At 38.9% G+C, this 19447-nt stretch overlaps 1 protein-coding gene across 1 annotated transcript; it reads right to left on the bottom strand.

Annotated features, from left to right (window-relative positions):
- Positions 1-889: 889 nt before the first annotated feature.
- Positions 890-18144, bottom strand: abcb4 (ATP-binding cassette, sub-family B (MDR/TAP), member 4). The gene is made up of 28 exons (XM_015023146.1): positions 17923-18144; positions 17619-17692; positions 16456-16552; positions 15925-16087; positions 14692-14743; positions 14415-14606; positions 14118-14289; positions 13439-13563; positions 12943-13114; positions 12738-12851; positions 11555-11665; positions 11273-11398; positions 10468-10671; positions 10215-10385; positions 9939-10100; positions 9659-9853; positions 9392-9538; positions 9193-9297; positions 8516-8593; positions 7663-7746; positions 7369-7572; positions 7168-7268; positions 6942-7082; positions 5936-6092; positions 5637-5834; positions 4674-4880; positions 3274-3420; positions 890-1899 (listed from the first exon to the last, which is right to left on the bottom strand). The coding sequence occupies exons 2-28, from the start codon at positions 17681-17683 to the stop codon at positions 1693-1695; spliced, it is 3897 nt and encodes a 1298-aa protein (XP_014878632.1). The 5' UTR covers positions 17684-17692; positions 17923-18144; the 3' UTR covers positions 890-1692.
- Between the last annotated feature and the right edge of the window lie 1303 nt (positions 18145-19447).

Here is a 19447-nt window from a genome sequence, read left to right as displayed (position 1 = left end):
TAACTCTTTAATTGATTACTTTTATTCCTAGTTGTGTTATTTTTAGCCAAAATCCTTAGAAACCTTTGTGGAAAGTCAAAGAAGCCGTAGGCTGCAGATCCCTGGTCTAGTCCATCACGTCCCAGTGAAACATGTTGGTGGTTGAAATGTGACAAAATGTGGAAAAATCTGAGATTCAGACACTATGAAACTACGTTAAGATGTCTGCTGCCTTGTTTATTGATCTAAAACCTCCTGAACTGCTTTGAACACCAAACAAAAGGCTGAATGTTTCTACTGAAAAATGTCCCAGACGTTTGATTTTAACAGCATTCTTTATGCTTTTGTAAATTCCACAGCTATTGAATTGTTTCAATTCTGAACTCATTTTATGGGGAAGGGGAAGCTCATTATGTAAACATTGTTGTAAAAAGTCTTTTGAGAAATAAACAAGAGAGAATCCTTTGACTTTTTTTTTTGTCCCCAAGGTAAACACACAAAGACAAAATGGCTCAATGCTTGAATGCATCATTTTATTATCATTCATTTTTGGTTCATTCTCACAAGTTACTGAAATATTAACGACCCAGATACATTTACCTCAGGATATCAACTCTGCATCAGTGGTCCCGGCGTGTCTGATGCATTTACACTTAATTATGCATAAAAGTTTCAATATTGCATCAAGACCCTAAAATGAACCGGCATGTTTAGGCCTTACATAATGCGTATTTTTACTGGCCATTACTCATATTTAAGCTTATATCTGCCCATTCATATGTCTTTATGTTGCTTGAACAGTTTTTATTTATAAATTTAAAATATCCAATCTAACCTAAAATAACAGCAACTTAAGTGTACAAACATTGTCAAAATGGTAGCAAAAGCTAGAGATAACAATGTAAACTACTTTCTCCACAATTCATATCACTTTATTACAACTATTGTCATCGTTTGTAGAAAATATTTATTAAGCATTTTTAAGAATAATTTAACGTCTGGAGGTCATCTTAAGCCACAGAGAAATCCCAACTTTGGAACCATAACTCAACAGAGCGCATCAAACATGTCGGTAAAGAGGAGTGTGAGGCGATAGCTACCGCTAACACATGTGCCACTAAGGATCCAAACAGGAAAACATGGAGGCATGAAGCTTTAAAGCTTGAACAATAGATAGATTTGACACAATAAAAATGTATCTGGTCATAGAGGAAAAAAAAAAAAAAGAATCGGAGCATCAACGATTAAGACTCGTTTAAATCTGAATACATTTAAAGGAGAAAATATACATTGTAAGCTACAAGGAACATAATGAGACATGAGGTTTAATGAAGCAGTTCAGTTAATGAATATTTCTACGAACACCATTTAAGTCAATCAGAAACATAAGCCGATGTTTAAAAGCAGAAGAAACGTTACAGTTCAGCATTTTCCACAGTTTCAGTGAAAAGACATCTATAGGTAAAAAAAAAAAGGCACAAATGCAATCCAGGATTTCCCTACTTTCACAAAGCAATACATCGTTTTCCTTCTGTGTGAAAAACCCCCATAAAGTGTCAACGGCAAATCAACAGCAGCAAAACTACTAACAGTGCAGCTCGCAAGGCGCAGCCAGCTCCTTCGGTCGCCGTCACTCCACTGAGGTCGTTCTGTATAGATCAGTGTAAGTGCAACAATGTGAAGGCACAAAGTGCTTCCTCCTCCAGCCTCCTCTCACTCAGTCCCGTGGCCCAGCTGTGTGGTGACCAGCATGTGGTAGACTCCCTTCTTTGCCAGCAGCTGCTGATGCGTCCCCTGTTCCACCACCACGCCTCCCTGGAAGACGGCGATGCGATCGGCGTTCCGGATCGTGGAGAGACGATGCGCCACGATGATGCATGTTCTGCCTTTGCTGGCCTGGTCCAGGGCGTCTTGCACCACCTGCAACGAAGTAATGAATGAATGAATGAGCTGCTTTTGAATCCACACCCTCTTTTCATTTTTTTGTTTTCCACAGAAGAAAGAAAATGAAAAAAAAAAAATGGCTCAGTGTTTTCAAGTTTTGGTGAACTGATGGTAAGGTAATTTTATTTATATAGCACAATTTCAGCAGCAAAGTGATTCAAAGTGCCTCAGATGAAGAAAATCCAAACAAAATAACAAACCAAAGGAAAGAAAAAGAATCAAATATTAAAGTATACGAGTTTCTGCCATTAGCCTAGAGCTCTGTCTCTGTTTTTCTTTCCCATAGAAAGTACACCCGTCTCCTTGCTTCTGTGTTTTTTCTGTTTTCAAATCATCATTCTGGAAAAAAAAAAAAAAAAAAAAAAAAAACGACCTCCCGTTAAAGATGAGTTCCTCCTTTTTAATCACACAAGTTGGTTTTGATAAATGGCCAGCTGATGCAGAAAAACGGCTCTCTCTTTGCTGATTGACCTGAAAGCAGGTCACACAGCAGATCTCGATGCTCAATTCAGATTTTATGCTGAAATTCAACTGCTTTTGCACGGTCGTACGTACTACTACTAATTAAATGCATTCAGACTGCTGACGTCACAACAGGACCCCGTTTACTGAAGTAATAATGGATCAATTTCTACAATGAGGCACAATCGGATGGATATGTGTCCGATTTAGGATTTTTGAGGGGTGAAACGATTAGAATTGAACCATATAGACTGTCATGGGTCGCATATTGGGGAAAAATAAATACAGTTTGGTCGCATTCAGCTGCTGTGTGAACAGTGAACATGGCCTTAGTGATGAGTAATTCCTGTTTACTTTCACCAAGTGCTTGCTAAGGAGGGCAGATTTCTGTAACGTCAACAACTCGGGGCAATCAATTCAATCTGACAAGATTATGTAATACAACTTTTTTTTTTCATTCAATAAATGGATTTTGAAGCAGCATTTCCCTATGGACCTTGAATGGGTCAGGAGTCCACTTCTGCTATACTACTGCACAAGTCGGCACAGTGAAAATAAAGGTTAGTCTTATTTTAATATTAAGAAAAAGCAAATTTTCCCCCCCAAACCTATGCTCTTTACTATAGTTACTTGCAGTTCCTGCACTACTTTGCTGTTTCTAAGCACAGCAGGGATCATTAACTTGTGCATTATTATAAACACACTTTAATATTGTTATATGAGAAACGTGTCCCATTGAAAGCCAAGAAAAAAAAAATTGCTTTCTAGCTAAATAATCACACTTTCTCCGATCTTCACCTTCCTTTCCAAGTGATTGTTTTTGTTTGCCAGGCTGGTTGAAGATCATTTAGTAACCTGATATCCGGTGATGGAACAGAAAGGACAAACCTTCTCGCTCTCTGTGTCCAAAGCGGAGGTGGCCTCGTCGAGGAGCAGCACCTTCGGGTTGCGGAGGATGGCCCTGGCGATGGCCACTCGCTGCTTCTGACCGCCGGACAGCTGAGTCCCCTTATCGCCCGCCTGAGTGTTGTACTTCTGCTCAAGCAGACGGAAACGGAGTGAGGCGCACATCAAGACGTTAATGCAGACAAATTCACGGAAGCAGCTTCCTGTAATCCAGTCTCATGTTCCCAGGAAATTTATGTTGTGGGTGTGAAAGGAAGTTTCCTTCCTGGAGCGCGTTTTGTCCTAATTATTGAAAACGGCTCAGACGGAGTTTAAAGCTGAGCGAATAAAAAGTTGACAAATATTCATCTAATAAATCAGAACTTTAAAACCTTCGACATCACGACAGAGATTTTATCTGAGACCTTTCAAACCTCGTAAAGATTTGTTCTTGATAAAAACAGCTAAAACTTATCTCAGATTTTTGTTGCGGCTTTAAAACCTTTCCTACATAAAAGTCCTTTAGAAAAAAAATTATCATTCTATTGTTTCAGGTTGCATCAGACTCCGTTTAGATAAACTTTCCCCCAGACGGCCTCAATTGTTTCTGTCTTATCTGTAGCTGTAATCCAGCTTTGCAATCATCACGGTTCATATCTCTGCCTGCTGATCATATATTTATATACAGCCAATAAATTAGGATGTGTGTTCAGATGAAACTCGTTGGCCAAATTAAAAAGGTACCTTTAGAAAATAACAGCCGTTAAGCAGGTATTTTCTATATTAAAAATCATTTTATGAGACTCCTGCCATATTCTAGTCATATTTTTTAGCTGTAGGTGGAAAAGAATCACAATGAACAGAAATAAAGGATTGAAAATATCTGTCTGTTATTAATTAACCTACATAACGTGTTTCACTTAGTTGAGCAACTAAAATAAATGAACTTTTCAACAATATTCCAGTTTGTACAATATGACTGCATTTACTGTAGCGAGTATAGAAATTTCTGTCAAATAAACATTAAATCGGAATAATCATCAGTTTGCTTATTATTCTTAAAGCCTGCTATTTTGTAACAATATGCCATTGAGAATATTTTTCTTCGTTTATTAAATGAAACCTTTTTGAATATCTCAATCTTTTAAAAAGATTTATTTGCCATTACCATACATTTGGCAACATATATTTGTTGTTCTTTGACAATAATAAAAACTAAAGTATTTTAACATCTGTTGAAGGAGTAACACCACACATATCCAGTGACTTATGTTCATGTAGCGTCAGAGGAGCACCGCATTTCTTATCGAGTTACTTTAACCTCTACCTGAACCCAGAGGAGACGGGCAGAGGGATAAATCTGGGAAAAGTTGATCTAAAATGAGCTGAATAAAGGCGTTTACCTGAGGCAGGTCTTCTATGAAGTTATGAATGTTGGCGGCTTTGGCAGCTGCCTCTATCTCCTCCATGGTCACTTTGCGGGTGTTGTCTCCGTAGGCGATGTTTTCCGCGAGCGTGCAGTCGAACAGCACCGGCTCCTGGGACACGATGCCGATCTGAGATCTGAGCCAGTGGATGTTCAGCTGTTTGACGTCGACGTTGTCAATCACCTGGAGAGAGAAGCAAAAAGTGAAGATACTTCAATGTTGAATGTAGTGGAGTAAAAGTCGAAAATACCCACGAGTAAATCTACTTAAGTACAGTAACAAAGCAGTTGTATTTCATTACATCCCACTGTCTGTAAGCCATATATTGCTGAATTTCCCAATGCTTGTGATCTCAGATTGATATCAGACTAATTTGTGTTGCATTAAGGGGCATCATAGTTATTTTGTCAGCTTTAGAAGAAAGTTCTTCTATTTCAACTTTCATCTATGAACTATTAAATTGATAGTTGTGGTTAATTTTATGTTATTAACGATTATTTTCACTTTTCTACAAGGTTAGGTGACTTATGAGTAATTTTAAAAATGTAATCTGTCAAGTCTTGAATGTTTACAGAAAACATTTTCTCTCTCTTGGCTTTAGAAAAGGGTAATTGCAGTTCCTAATAATTTACTAAAAAAGGGTAAGATTGTAACATTTCAAAAAAGCTTTCATACTATTATATTTATTTATTTATTTTTTTGGCTAAGCAAAAAAAAAAAAAAAAAAATAGCAGTACGTGTTAACAGCAGCAGATAAAAGTAAACGCTCCCTCTCTGAACTCCATAAATTGTTTTCTCTTGTTTTATAGATTCAAGTTCGCCTGCTAAATTTACCCTGTAATCTCTCAATGAGCCATAAACACAGAGTGCAGCTAAACATTAACCATCAGCAGGAGGAGCCGGCTGCTTGCAGAGCGGAGGCGTGTGTCTGGTTCTCACCACTCGGCCCTCTCTGGGGTCGTAGAACCTCTCCAGCAGCTGGATGGTGGTGCTCTTCCCACAGCCGCTGCTCCCCACCAGGGCCAGCGTTTCTCCCTTCTTCACACTCAGATTCAGGCCTCGCAGGATTGGGACGTCAGGCCGCGACGGGTAGTTAAACTTCACACCCTCAAAGCTCACGTTACCATCAAATATGTCCTGGGGTCAGAGACAGAGGAGGTGTGGTGTGACAATGGGTTTGCCTAGAGACCAGACTGCGTCAGTGCTGCACAGTGGGTGTGTGAGGCTTGGCGTCGTACCGGCTTGTCTCCCTGCTCAGACAGATTGTCGATCTCAGGCTCTTTGCTCAGCAGCATCAGCAGGTGGGAAGCGGACATTTTGGCCTTGGCGTAGTTTGGAGCAAAGGAGTTGGCCTCGCCGACGGCCATGGCTCCGAACAGAACTGCAGAAATCACACTGACACAGACCAGCAAAACACACGTCAGAGTGGTAAAATATTTACAAAACTGGCTTAAATGAGGTCATTAAAACCGATTAAAACTAACTGACTTAGACAAACGAAAAGTCACAACAAACTATAATGAAAAACTCTGGTAAAGACCTAAATCTAACCGAGACTTGAAAACGGATTTTCACAGATTCGGTCTTGCTGAGCGAGGGCAGAATGCAACTGAATCAGATTTGTAGGACACTTTGTGACACAGTTAGGCAATACAGCCGTTTATTCAAAACATTAATTTTCTAATTTAATGTCCTTGTTAATCTTCTGAGGTGTCCTTTCCTTATGATGTCATCTGGTTGGTGAAGTGCACCAGTCCCTCCAGCAGTAAAACACCCAAACAACATGATGCAGTCTGACTTTTTATTGTTTCTTTTAGTCATGCTTAATCAGCAAGTGAGAACTAAATCATATTGTTTTACACAGTGATTTCAATGTAAATGTTTTATGTCTAGCTTCCTAGAAAGGCTGTCTTGGTTTTCATAATCACCAAATGTTTGCCTGAGAGGCTCCGACACAAGAGGAGTTAATATTTATAGCTTTATGTGGCCGTACAGTTCAGTGAACTTCAGACTCTCTCTTTAGATAACAGGCACAATACGAATGGAGGCCATAAGTCTTTCCAGCAGTAAACTGCTCCATAACTGTATGATCCCAACACGTGTTTGTGTGTGCAGTGAATCACCACAAGAACAAGTGTAATGATTAACGCCATAAAAGAGTCCTCCAGTTTGTCTAGATATTCTCAACTGAGGGACGTTTTTCTGATCCTAAGCCGACTGATGAGGAGATAGGATGGCACTCACAGGAATACTCCCTCCACATCCATCCTTCCCTCTATGATGAGCCAGGCTCCGAATCGGAAACAGGCCGCGTAGGCAAAGTAGATCATCGCCTGGGAGAAGGAGAAGGTGAAGCCGTACACATGGGCCTTTTTCTGAGAGTTCCTGTGCAGAAATGATGGGAAAATCAAGTTCCTGAGGAGAAATGTTCAGCTTTAATTATATCTGATGATGAAATATCTGGACTTACTTATAAGGAACTACAAGATTTTCCTGATACAAAGCCTCAAATTTTGGTTCTCTTGTGAGAGAGGCAACAGTACGGATGTTCTCTATAGCCTCCGTGGCGATCTGTGGATGACGAGCATAAAAAAAAAAAAAAAGAAAAAAAAAAAAAAAATTAGTCTGATCGCAGAGTCTGCAGCAACTTTTACAGAAGGTCAATCCCCACCTTTCCAGCCTTCTCCAGCTCCTTTTTGTCTTCGGCTGCATGTCCAGTGAGCATTTTCATCTGAACGGCCCCGGCCAGCGCGATGACGGGCACCACGGCCAGAACCAGCAGCGTCAGCTCCCAGCCGTACACAAACGCCAGAATCACACCGGTGCCGAGGTTGGCGATGTTCTGGGCGAACGTCGCCAGGCGTACTCCCGACGCCTGAGGAAATAGAAAAGATAAGGAAAGAAGATCAGAGATATTAGCTGATGGATCACAGATACAAACGAGTTTGAGGAAGCTGCGACTCACCCCCTGTACTTGGGCTGCGTCCGTCGCCAGTCTGGTGGTGAGCGCCCCGACACTGTTTTTGTGGCTGTCAAACCACCCGAGATCCTGCAGCACAACAATGATACGACTGTAACAAGACCTGTCGCAACAACGACAACCTTGACGGGACAATAAATTGTCCCAGAGGTTATTTTAATAAACGATAATATTGATGTTAGGGGACCATTTAAGTAATATCATGTAAAGGCAAAATAATATAAGAAAACATTATTAATGCAAGAAAACATTGTCAAAGATGAACAAACTTTAAATTCAAATGAACATTGAACAGTGAATATCCAAAATAAATAAACAGAACAGAAACAACAAATGAAATGAAACATGAATAAAATTGTCCATCAAAAAAACAAAACTGCTAGTTGAGATCAAAGCACCAGAATGAAGCCTTTCGACATCCAGTTTATAGTAGAAAGAAAAAAAACGATAAATCGTGAACCTGAAAATTACTGAACTCATTATATATATATATATATATATAGTATAGAATTTTTTTTAAAAAATCCTGAGAAATTCACAAAAAATTACATTAAATCTTGTTTAATGTTTCACTCGTAATACAAGTTAAAGTAGCTGACAGCAATAGGCTTCAATAGTAAAAATAGGATGCTATGGCGTAAAAACTTTCCATACGGATGTTCTATAGTTTGGAAATATGCATGTTTAATGATTCACAAATAAAAAAAAAAAAAGAAGACTTGTAAGGTCACCATTACTACCATTCTGGATTCACTAGACTGACTGATTTAGCTCAAATTTACAGAAAAAGTACATGGCAACGAGATCAATGTTTCATTCGGCTTGTGGGCGCACACACCTGTCTCATCATGGACTTGAAGGCACCAAGCCTCAGCTTCAAGGTGAGGATTTCTCCAGATTTTCCAAAACAGAATCCCTGGAAAGAAAAACATGATCAGATGTCAGAGGTCATGCCAGATGCATTAATTAGTCACCAGTCGCTCTGCGATCTTTATTTAGTGTAGGAAGGTGACAACATGCAGGAGCTGTGAAGTAACACAACACTGTAACATGAAGCTGTGCGACATCCCAGTCGGGGTTAGGGTGACATCTGTGCTGGAGGTGCAACATCGTGGATTTTGTTTACAGAGCGGATAGAGTGGCTGACTGGATCTCTGTGTGACACATGCTAATGCAGTCATTCACATGAAAAAAATCATACAGCATAGCAGCTGATGTCAACCCCCAGAGTTTTTTTTTTTTTTTTACTGAAGCATCTTTTAGCTTGGAATATTTTTAATCTTAAATTATTTAATTTGTTTGGATTTCCGTTATAGTTTCTGTACAGCAATTTATTTTGCATGCTCTCTTCTTGTTCCTCACATTCAAATTTGAATTGTGAGGAACAATTGTTCATGTTAATACGGCTTTACTGCTGGCTCCAATGTGAACAAAGAAGGTCTGCGATCCAGATTAAGCCAGACTGACATTGTGCTTGTGTCCAGTGAGAACAAAAGCCAATGAGTGTGTGCCTACCTGTAGAAACATGGTGAAAAAGCAAACAACTCCGATAGTGACAAACATGAGGGAGAAGAAGTTTGATCTTTCTCTGATAACGCTTTGATCTGGCTCTGCAAACACCTAGGAGGAAATAAAAACAGTAAATTTGCTACAAAGTTTCCAGACGATATATGTATGAAAATAAAAACTTGCTACAGCACTGGCAGCGACTTACAGTGATAATCTTGGAGAAGAGGACGGCAAACAGAGGCTGTATGGCTCCGTTTATCGTGGCACAAATCAGCCCCACCAGAATGTAAGGCCACTCGGAAGCGTTGAGGCGCAGAACCCTAAAGAACGACACCATGGGGACGTCCTCCTCCTGCAGAAGAAAATTTTAAAGTTTGAGGTTTGATGTCAGGTAGATAACAAGAATCGGAGCTGAAGTTTATTAATCGAATGTCTTAATCCTCCTCTGCAGAAATGCAAACACAAAGCTCACTTCTTCTGCTTTGTCCTCATCATCCTTTCCCTTTTCTCCTTTCTCTCCTTTCTCTCCAGCTGAAGCGGCGAACGAGGATCCTCTTGTAGACTTCCTCCTCAGCAGCGTGGACTCCTTCATGGGGTCTTTCATGGGACTTTTCTCGCCTGGTGACAGCTCACCCTCATCCTCACTGTCCTCTGCTTTCTGAAAGGTCTGCACACAGGAACAAATGAAAAGCCACAATGAACTCCATTTACTAGAGAGCGTTTGGAGAAACCGGTTGGTGTTTTCCTGTTACCTGCATGGAGACCAGCGTGTGGTAGACTCCGTGTTTCGCCATCAGGTCGCTGTGAGTGCCCAACTCTACAACTTTGCCTTTCTGGAAGCCTGCAATCACGTCGGCGTTTCTGATTGTCGAGAGGCGGTGAGCCACAATTAGAGTCGTACGACCCAGACGCACCTGTGCAACCAACGAGACGACAGTTCATTGAAAAACAAACGTACAGATAAGGTGCTCAAACCAAAGGTCGGAGGTCCTCTCAGCAGTCATTTCGATGGTTGTACATTGCTGTACCTTATCGAGCGCAGCCTGAACAATGGTCTCGCTCTCGGCGTCCAGCGCAGACGTGGCTTCGTCCAGCAGAAGGATTTTGGGGTTGCGGACCAAAGCTCGAGCAATCGCAATCCTCTGCTTCTGTCCTCCGCTCATCTGAGTCCCCCGGTCACCGACCAGGGTCTCAAACTTCTGCTCAAAAACATAAAATCTCCACATTAGCAGAGTAAATTAGTAGTTTGTAGACGAAATGGCAGCAAAGTTCAGAGTTTACATCGGGAAGGTTCATGATGAAGTCGTAAGCGTTGGCTTCCTTGGCGGCTTGTTCGATCTCTGTCTGCGTCACGTCAGGCCGGCCGTAGCGGATGTTCTCGGTGATGGTGGTGGCGAACAGGATGGGCTCCTGGCTCACCACGCCGATCATCCCCCTCAGGTAGCTCACGTTGAGAGAGCGGATGTCGTGACCATCGATGGATACCTGCAACAATCACAAACAGAAGACGAGTTACGAGTTCGATCTACTCACTGACTAAATGTTTTTGAGTAGTGTTATTCTTTTGATCCACTACTTTTCACTGAGTAGAGAAAAAGAAAGTATGTTTTAACTAAATATGTACAAACAAACAGCCACACTGCTGATGTTAAAGAGAAAATTCTGGTACAAACTTCCTTGTCCTAGTTTTATTTTCTATCTGCTGAGCATACAAACTACATTAGAGTAAAATTTATGGAAAGACCACTGTTACATAAAGCATCCTACACATATTAAAAATAACATGTGGATTTTACAGAAAACAACAATATGGCTGAATCAATATGGCTGAATCAATATGGCTGAATCGTTTTTAGAAAGGATAGGAATAAATGCAGCATTTCCGTTTAAAACCAAAGCCATTAGATTTTACTTTACCCTTATAGATTTTTACTGACGCATATCAGCAAAAATGCAACTCCAAAAACTGTGGTAAATGGCTCCCATGTATTACAATCTTCCTCTGAATCTGGACTATTTTTAAAGTAACTTTATTTCCAAACTTAGTTTACCATTACCTGACAAAACCTTTAGAAACAAGACTTACACATCCTTCCTGCGGGTCGTAGAACCTCTGCAGCAGCTGGATCGTCGTGCTTTTACCACATCCACTGCTGCCCACCAGCGCCATGGTCTGTCCACTGCTCACACTTAAACACATTTCATCTAATATCTGAAAAATGACACCGATGTTATTTGTTTTATTTAACCAGGAAGAAAAAACAACAACAAAAAAAACAAACAAAAAAAAAAAACGTATCGAGATTAAAAATCTAATTTACAGGCGCGTCTTGGGCTTTCACATTATTGTCAAAGGTTATGAACCGACCTTGACATCAGGCCTGGAGGGGTAGGTGAAGTCGATATCTTTGAACTCTATGTTTCCTTTGATGAAGTCCGGCTTAAAGCCCGTCTGTGAATAGCTGTCGATGGTTGGGTTCTGTGGAGAAAACAGCGTGTAAAGGTTTGTAGTTTGTCCAAACCGGGATAAAAAAAAATATTCCTATAATAACCTCAAACAAACAATAGGAGGAAGGCTGTTTGCCTTCCAGGTCAGGGGGAGCATGTTTAACTCGACCAAATGTTTATTTCCACAGTTCTTTGTGGTGTTTTGACTTCTTTTCTTGATGCAGTAAGACTCAAACGCATGCAAAGATTATTCTCTGCCCTGCTTTGCAGCCAATAAATGTTCAGCCTCAGCTTTCTTCCGAAGTTTAGACATTTAGTTTTTTTTTGTTTCATGTTTTCTAAATGTCCAACATAAATCTCAATACACTTTTTTTCCACTTATTTCTAGCCCAGTACCTTTCTGGTGCTCACTCTTTTAAAATTAATTTGAGAAGTTAAAAAGATAGAGCTGGTTAAATTTTTATTTTTATTATTATTATTTTAAACAGTGCTGCATGTGTTGGTAAACTGCATATGTTTTATTGAAGGTTCACCTTTGTGATTACACAGTAAAACTTATTAATAAGTCACCTTTGTACCTTGCAAGAGGAAGTGCTATATAAAACCACAACATAATATTTCAGACTTGTGTCAACATGCAAACACTTATTGGTCAGAGATTTGGAGCATGAACGCATCACACACACACACCAAGATCACAAATGACTATCGAAACAAGCTACTTATTTTACATAAACGTGTATTAAAACTCTTTTTATTCAAAAATTAAGGTTAAAAATGCAAACTACTAATACAACAAATGAAAAAGCTGTGTAAATATTCTCAGTGTGGATGTGAATTTGCCGAGTTGAGGTAGATTTACAGTAAACCGAGCCACAGCTGTGCTGCTTCAGCCGAATGACCTGCAGTTCCTCCTCTGGAGCAGCAGGCGCTCCAATTAGAGAAAAATCCTTCACATCATTACAGTTCGGCCGGTCGGCTGCTTCAAAGCCGCTCCACAGAGTGCCAAAGTCCAGCAGAGCACGTTCAGTGATAAAATCTGACAACTGTCCCGCAGGAGAGAAATAAAGTGTGGTTTGGGTCATATCTGTTTCGTTACTCACATGATCGATGATGCTGTACACCTTGTAGGCGGCTCCGCGGGCGCTGGCAAACGTCTGGATGTTGGGAGAAGTCTGCCCCATCGCAAACACTCCAATAATCACAACAAAGAACACCTAATGACAGATGATGTTGGCATTAGCTTCAGCAAAAGCTTCTTTAATCCGTAAAGGAGCAAATTAAACGATACAAAGCGTGTTTACGTACAGTGAGCACAGATCCGATGGTGTACTCGTTATTGATGATGAGGGTACTGCCGTACCAAAAGGCCAGAGCGTAAGACAGGTAGATCATCAGAAAGGTGAATCCCATGGCGATGTTAGCAGAGATCGCCTTCTTTATCCCCATCGACTTAGCATCCTCCAGGTTCTTGTGGTATCTGGGATATACGGCAGACACGCCCGGAGCCAGGCACGGAAAGCAACAAAAACGCACGAGTGAAATTAGATTGAAATGAAACAGAACCGCAACAAATGCAGCATTAGTGTCTGCACAAAAGACACTAATGCTTTTAGTGTCTTTTGGGTTTTATCCAGTTACAGCCTTTCCCTGCTGACACTCGAATCCTTTTACCACACAACATTCATATACAGATGACTTTGTTCAACAACAACAACAAAAAAATACTTCAGTTCCCTCCAAAAAAAAAAAATGCTTTTAGATGAAACTGCAGCTGATATTTAGCTTACACACACACACACACCTCGCGATCTCCTTCTTCTGTCCGCTGAAGGCATACACTGTCCTGACGGCGGAGAGCACTTCCTCCGCCACAGCGCCGGCTTTGGCGTACGCACTCTGCTCTTTGGTCGTGAAGTTCGCCAGCAGCTGTTCAAGCAGGGAAAGAAGCGAGATGAGAACAAGAATACCAGAAAGAAATACAGATTCTTTTCATTTTTAGATTCAGTAGAACAGCGTTTCACAGCCTTATGTTTAAACCAGCAAAAACACTTCTCTTATTTTAAGGGAGGAACTAGAAGTTGTGAATCAGAGGCTAGATTCAATATTGTCTTTTCCACCTGGAGTAGTTATAACCCGACGTTAAGAGCAGCCTTACACAAATTCACGTCTTCAATTGTTGTTTGTGCATTCAAGTCTAAATACACAAACAGGAAAACGCCAAGTCAAAAAATTATTATTTTACATGACGCCAGGTCTATTATTATCATATGTTTTCCTTTTGATGACAAAACAACCAAATATTATATTATTTTAACTTTTAATTCATGATTACAGACTAAGGAAAAACAGAATGTGACGCTTTTGCTGTGAGATTTTTTTTCTAATTTTGCCTGTCAGTAGAAAAAAAAAATAGGAACACTATCCCAAATAAAATGACCTAAGAAATAAAATCTCTACTTAGAGAGCATAGATTACCGTACCTTACTGAAAAGTGCAGCTGAGATGCCCAGAGCCGGACTCACAGCCAGGATGACGAGGGTGAGTTTCCAGCCTTTGGTGAAACCGATGATGAAGGCTACGATGAAGCTGCTGAAACTCTGAATCAACATCCCCACCTTGTCACCAATGCCCTCTTGGATCTTGTAGACGTCACTGCAAATTTGGACAAAAAACGACAGAGTTCACCAGAGTAATGTAACATTCCCACTTCACAGACCCTCCACACTGCCTATATGGGACGGACATGAAGCAGCGTGTGCGATTTCTCTGCTACCCACTCTGTGAGGCGCGTGTTGAGCTCCCCTGTCTCGTTGACGTCGAACCAGCCGATGTCCTGCTGCATGATTCTGTGGAAGAACAGCTTGCGGATGCGTTTCACCTGCCGTCCGGCCGCCAGCGTCCAGAGGGACACCTGCAGGTAGGCGGCAATAAGCACCACGGCTCCCAAGATGGAGTAGTAGATGGCAAAGCTGGGAGAGCGGACACACAAAGCCTGACTTAGAACTGGATTTGGACAAGATTCCTCGCAGTCGAGTTGATTATATAAAATCTTACGTCGTCATTTCCTCCTCTAATTTGGTGGCCATTTCTGGTGGCATTGCGGAATCTGAAAACAGAAATTGTATATTATTAGTGTTGCCTCTGTAATGTTCTCAATTGGCTAAAAGAAAATATATAAATAAAAAAGGAGCGATTTAAACAAATTTCACAAAATAAAAAGTTTTGTTTTTTTAAAGCATACAGAAGGGGGAAAAAAAGCTAATTCTGCTTTGTTCATGTTTTGGCTGATGTTATTTGTTGTGGCGACTAACTGCTATTAGCAACAGAAGCCAAAACTAATGAATTTCTCTTCATTTTATTAGCTAAACCTCAAAAAGGAACATTTTCCCTGATTTGTACTTTACAGAAATATGACCCATTAAAAAGGTTAACAACAGGATTTGTCACTTGCACCTCCCTTCTGGTCTTGACAGAGATGATATAGCGCAGAAATCAGCAACAATGTAATCCAAAGAATTTTTTTTTTTTTTTTGCTCAGTGCAATTAGGAATTTAACAGCAAATATTAAAACAGATGAGAAACTAAAACTGAGAAAAACAATAGGTTGATTTCCTTGGTCAAACTTGTAAAAATAAACTGCAACAAACCCGTCAAATAGTTCAGAAAGTGCAATTAGAAATTATAAATATAATGTGAAATAAATAAAGCAAAGTATAGAATTAGACTGAATAGAGCTGTCCTTTATGGACCACATTGTCATAGATATTAATCTAAATTTATTTCTCAATAAAGAAATATCTTTATTGAAAAAATAAAGATATTTCTTTATTTTTATTTTAATTCTCAATAAAGAAATAAAGATATTTCTTTATTTTTATTTTAATTCTCAATAAAGAAATATCTTTATTGAAAAATAAAGATATTTCTCAATAAATATGATATGTCACAATAACAGGGGTTATTGCGATAAACGATAACATTGTTATTTTGAGACCATTTTCAAATATTATTATGGCAGTAGTTTAGCAAGGCAATAACAAATTCTCAAAGATCAATAAAATGTAGATGCTAATGAGCATTTAACACCAGCAACAACAAATGAAATGAATTATGGAGTTTCTGTAAACAAAATTGTGATTAAAAAAAAAGTGGCTAATTGAGTCGGACTGAAGGTTTTTGTCACACGTTTGCAATAAAACATGAGAATGAAAATGGTCCATTTCTTTTAATTTATAGTGCGATTGATTTATTGCTTGTTGCGACAGGTCTAACCATGAACATACTCACCGCTGGAGAAGTTTCCGGTCACGTTGGGTACGGCGCTGTTAACCAGACTGTCCGTCATGTCTCCGAAGACGATGCACATGAGAGGGAGCACGACCCCATTGGCCACGGCCATCACAGTCCCAACGAAGATCATCAGGATGTCCCATTTGTCTGCAAACCTGAACTGCACAAGAAACGGAGACATCAGAGAGGTCCTGCAGGGGAAGGGGGGCGTTATCCGAAAACAGCAGGAGACCGGCAGAGTGAAGCCGAACAACAGGAGGATGTAATGCACTCCCATCCGATCTCCAGCTTCCCCTCGTACTGTACTTTTCACACACTGTCCTGTTATGCTTGTAAGAGCACACCAGGCATGCAGCCTCGGCTTTAACACCAGTTTTCATGTCTTTCATTTCATTCTCACCTCAGAAACTGGATTTTTACCGCTTTCCGTTCACATGCACACTTTTTAATGGACAGAAAATGAAAACTGAATAACTGGTTTACAGATGAAGACACCTTTTCTCACAGGAGGGGATCAGAGGCGCTTACCACAGAGAGTGGGCCGACCATGGGCTCCTTCGGCTCCTTCTCCTTCTTCTTCTTCCTTTTCTTCTTGTCTGTCTTTTCAGCATTCTCTTCCTTCTCACTGTAACAGTTCAGCACAAAAGATATTATCCAACAAATCGGCTTTTTATGAAATACCGTTTTATTCCTGAAGCATCAAAAATCTGATTTCACCCTGAAGAAGGTGGACAATAATTTATAACATTATGGAAAATAATAATTTAACATAAATCCAAGTTTCTGAGCTGTTTATCTGTGTGTGATCAATTAAATATTTTAAAATCCTTCAGATTGAGCAAAGTGTTCTGGAAAACGAATACAAGTAAATTTATAGAAAACTGTAAAAGGGGATTTTCCTAGGCTTAATATTAGATTCTGTTGTATTTTACATTTTTATCAATATCACTGTCACTTTAAAAGTACAGATGACTTTCAACTGTCAAGAAAATATCCTAAAAACAATGTTACGCTGCATTTTTCATGACATGTGATGGCATTATCTATTATGTCCCTCTGTAGTGGTTGTTTAGGTTCTATGTATTAATTATTAATTGAATCGAACAGGTCATTGTATAAGCGAAAAATAATATGATGGGTAAACTTTTCTCTTACTTGATTCCATTCCTAACACAGCTCCTTTTTTTGATATTTTAATATAAAACTACTGTTTTATATTAAAATAGCAAAAAAAATAAATAATAAATCTGAACTTGGTGGATATACGTTCTCTTATTTTGTACATTGCTCATAGAATAATGTGAGTATTACATTCTAGCTTAATGCGTTTCTGCATAGTTTACAGTTCTTATAAAAACTGTAACTTATCTAGTCCTCAGCTGGACTTTGTACCTTGTAGTATTATAGTGACTCTGACTTCTTCTAATTTATGCATTTTGATGTTAATGTAAAACTTTCTGCGAATTGCTTAATTCTTGGACAGGTCTTCATTGAAAGAAAAAAAAAGTAAACCTCCAGGATAAAGATTAAATAAAATATTATTTTAAATATAAGCGTCTTGATCTTTCTCTAGTATATCTTTAAAAACGTGAGGGGAAAAAACTGCTAATGTAAAATACAAGATACAAAAGAAATCATAGAGTTATAGGTAGTAAGGTTAAAAGAATTAAATAGAAATATGTTTTTATTACCCTAAGCTTCCATTTTGAAAATGTTTGCCTTCGGACTTCATTGCCATCTCGCTTTTCTTCCCCATGTTTGTGTCCTGTCAGAGAAAGAGGAGCCTGTTAGTTTTTCCAAATCCAAACACCGTCCTCATGTCTGCTATAAACTAGCCTAAAAAAAGAAATTCAAAGTGGTTCGGTTCAGCTTGTGTTTATATAAAAAGGACGAATGGCAGGCGTTTATTTTAAAGCAGAAGAGAAATTGCGTTTTATCCCACAATTCCCCGCATGGATCGGTCTATAAATTTAAGGTGGAGTGGAGCAGACCTACCGTGCTTCGGCCGCCTTCCTTCCTCTCTCTGAGCTTTCTGATTATTTCAATACGAGATGATCACAGTAAATGACGTCCCTCCTCCTCTTCCTCCTTCTAGTCCCTCCTCACATGGCCAAGCAGCTTCTACAAATGAAACGGGTCCCGTCACTAAATGTTTGCCTGCCTCTCAGCTTTGGCTCTGGCGGGTTTTGGGCTCTTATCAGCCGGACAGCCTCGGAGCTTCATTGATTTATTGCTTAATTATTGATTTGCTCCGTCATCAGCGGACAGGGGCGGGATCCAAGCTGCACTTGTCCCAGCTTTGGTTTTAAAGAACGCATTAAAAGTTTTGAGAATTAATTAATCTTAATGTGTGTAAATTTATATTCCTTAAGGGAGCTGCTATGTACTGGTGTGGCCACAAAGTCCATCGAAATGGAAATACATCTAAATCGATTTTAAATATAATAATTCACAAAAATGGCACTCTTAAGTTTTACTAATCAAGCATGGTGATAAAACAAAAAAAAAAAAAAAAGCCATATACTTAAAGTGTACAAAGTAAAAGTTGTTCCCCTTTAAGTACACTTCAAATTGTGATTTTCTGCAGTTTAAGTAGTACAATTAAAATACATTAAGTAGAAACGTATTTGTCACAAAACACGTTTTAGGTCAAAACAAACAAATTTTACGTTGACTGATGACATAATATTTATTTTTCCACATTTAAGTTTTCCTTTTATTACAAAAAACTGACTTTTTATTTGATTAGTTAAAATTATTGTATGCTTAGTTAATTGTTGAGCAGGAAACAAAATAATCTTTTGGTAGTTTTAGAATTTTAATATTTATATTTTTAGGCACATAATTATTTTTGATGATTTTGGTTCATGTCACAAAACGTTTGGACACCAGAGTTAAAGACAATGAAGGAAATAAATGAATAACATCAGTTTGCAAAGCTTTTTCATTCGTCTAAATACAACATTTGTATGTATAACAACAACAATCATTTGTATCTCTGGCTTCAGGCCAGATCAATAAGTATTGATCTAAGATATCACAGAAATATCATTAAGTTGTTACAGTTCTAGGTTAAATAAGTTCTTTAAAACACACACAATGTGGATCATCTTTGGAACATTGTTAAATGTTGAATAAAAATTTTATTTTTATATAGAAGCAAATTCACACACTGATAACATTTGGTAAAATTAAGCCATGTGAGGGTATACTTCCTTAGCTGACAGAAAATCATATGCTAATTAATAGTGTTTTTCTGCTATTTTTAATTTCTTTTAATGTTTTTAATAAATTATATTTTGCTAGTATTTAAAATTTAATTTTTTTATTTATTAATATTATGAATATATCTTTTAAATTAGCAATTTAAAAGATATAGCAGAGTTCTGATATTGTAAAAAATAAAGAAGCCTTAATAATAGTTTTTTTAACCCTTGTTTAGAAATGAGGTCCATACCAACTGACCCCACACACGTAAAACTTGTATCATTTGCCACAGTCCTCTACGTTTGCCTCAGTC

This window comes from Poecilia latipinna, unplaced genomic scaffold (genome assembly GCF_001443285.1).
Source record: "Poecilia latipinna isolate Pla-1442-1.1 unplaced genomic scaffold, P_latipinna-1.0 Scaffold3214, whole genome shotgun sequence".
Classification (NCBI taxonomy): Eukaryota; Metazoa; Chordata; class Actinopteri; order Cyprinodontiformes; family Poeciliidae; genus Poecilia; species Poecilia latipinna.
The sequence above is the reverse complement of the archived record's forward strand: the minus strand, read 5'-3'. Positions and strand labels throughout refer to the sequence as shown.

Excerpts from the sequence above, each read along its gene's own strand:
- abcb4 (XM_015023146.1), bottom strand. The coding sequence starts at position 17,683 with ATGGGGAAGAAAAGCGAGATGGCAATGAAGTCCGAAGGCAAACATTTT. Across the intron at positions 13,564-14,117 it reads CAGCTGCACTTTTCAGTAAG|CTGCTGGCGAACTTCACGAC; the intron begins GTACGGTAATCT and ends CTGCTTGAACAG. Across the intron at positions 3,421-4,673 it reads TCATAGAAGACCTGCCTCAG|AAGTACAACACTCAGGCGGG; the intron begins GTAAACGCCTTT and ends CTGCTTGAGCAG.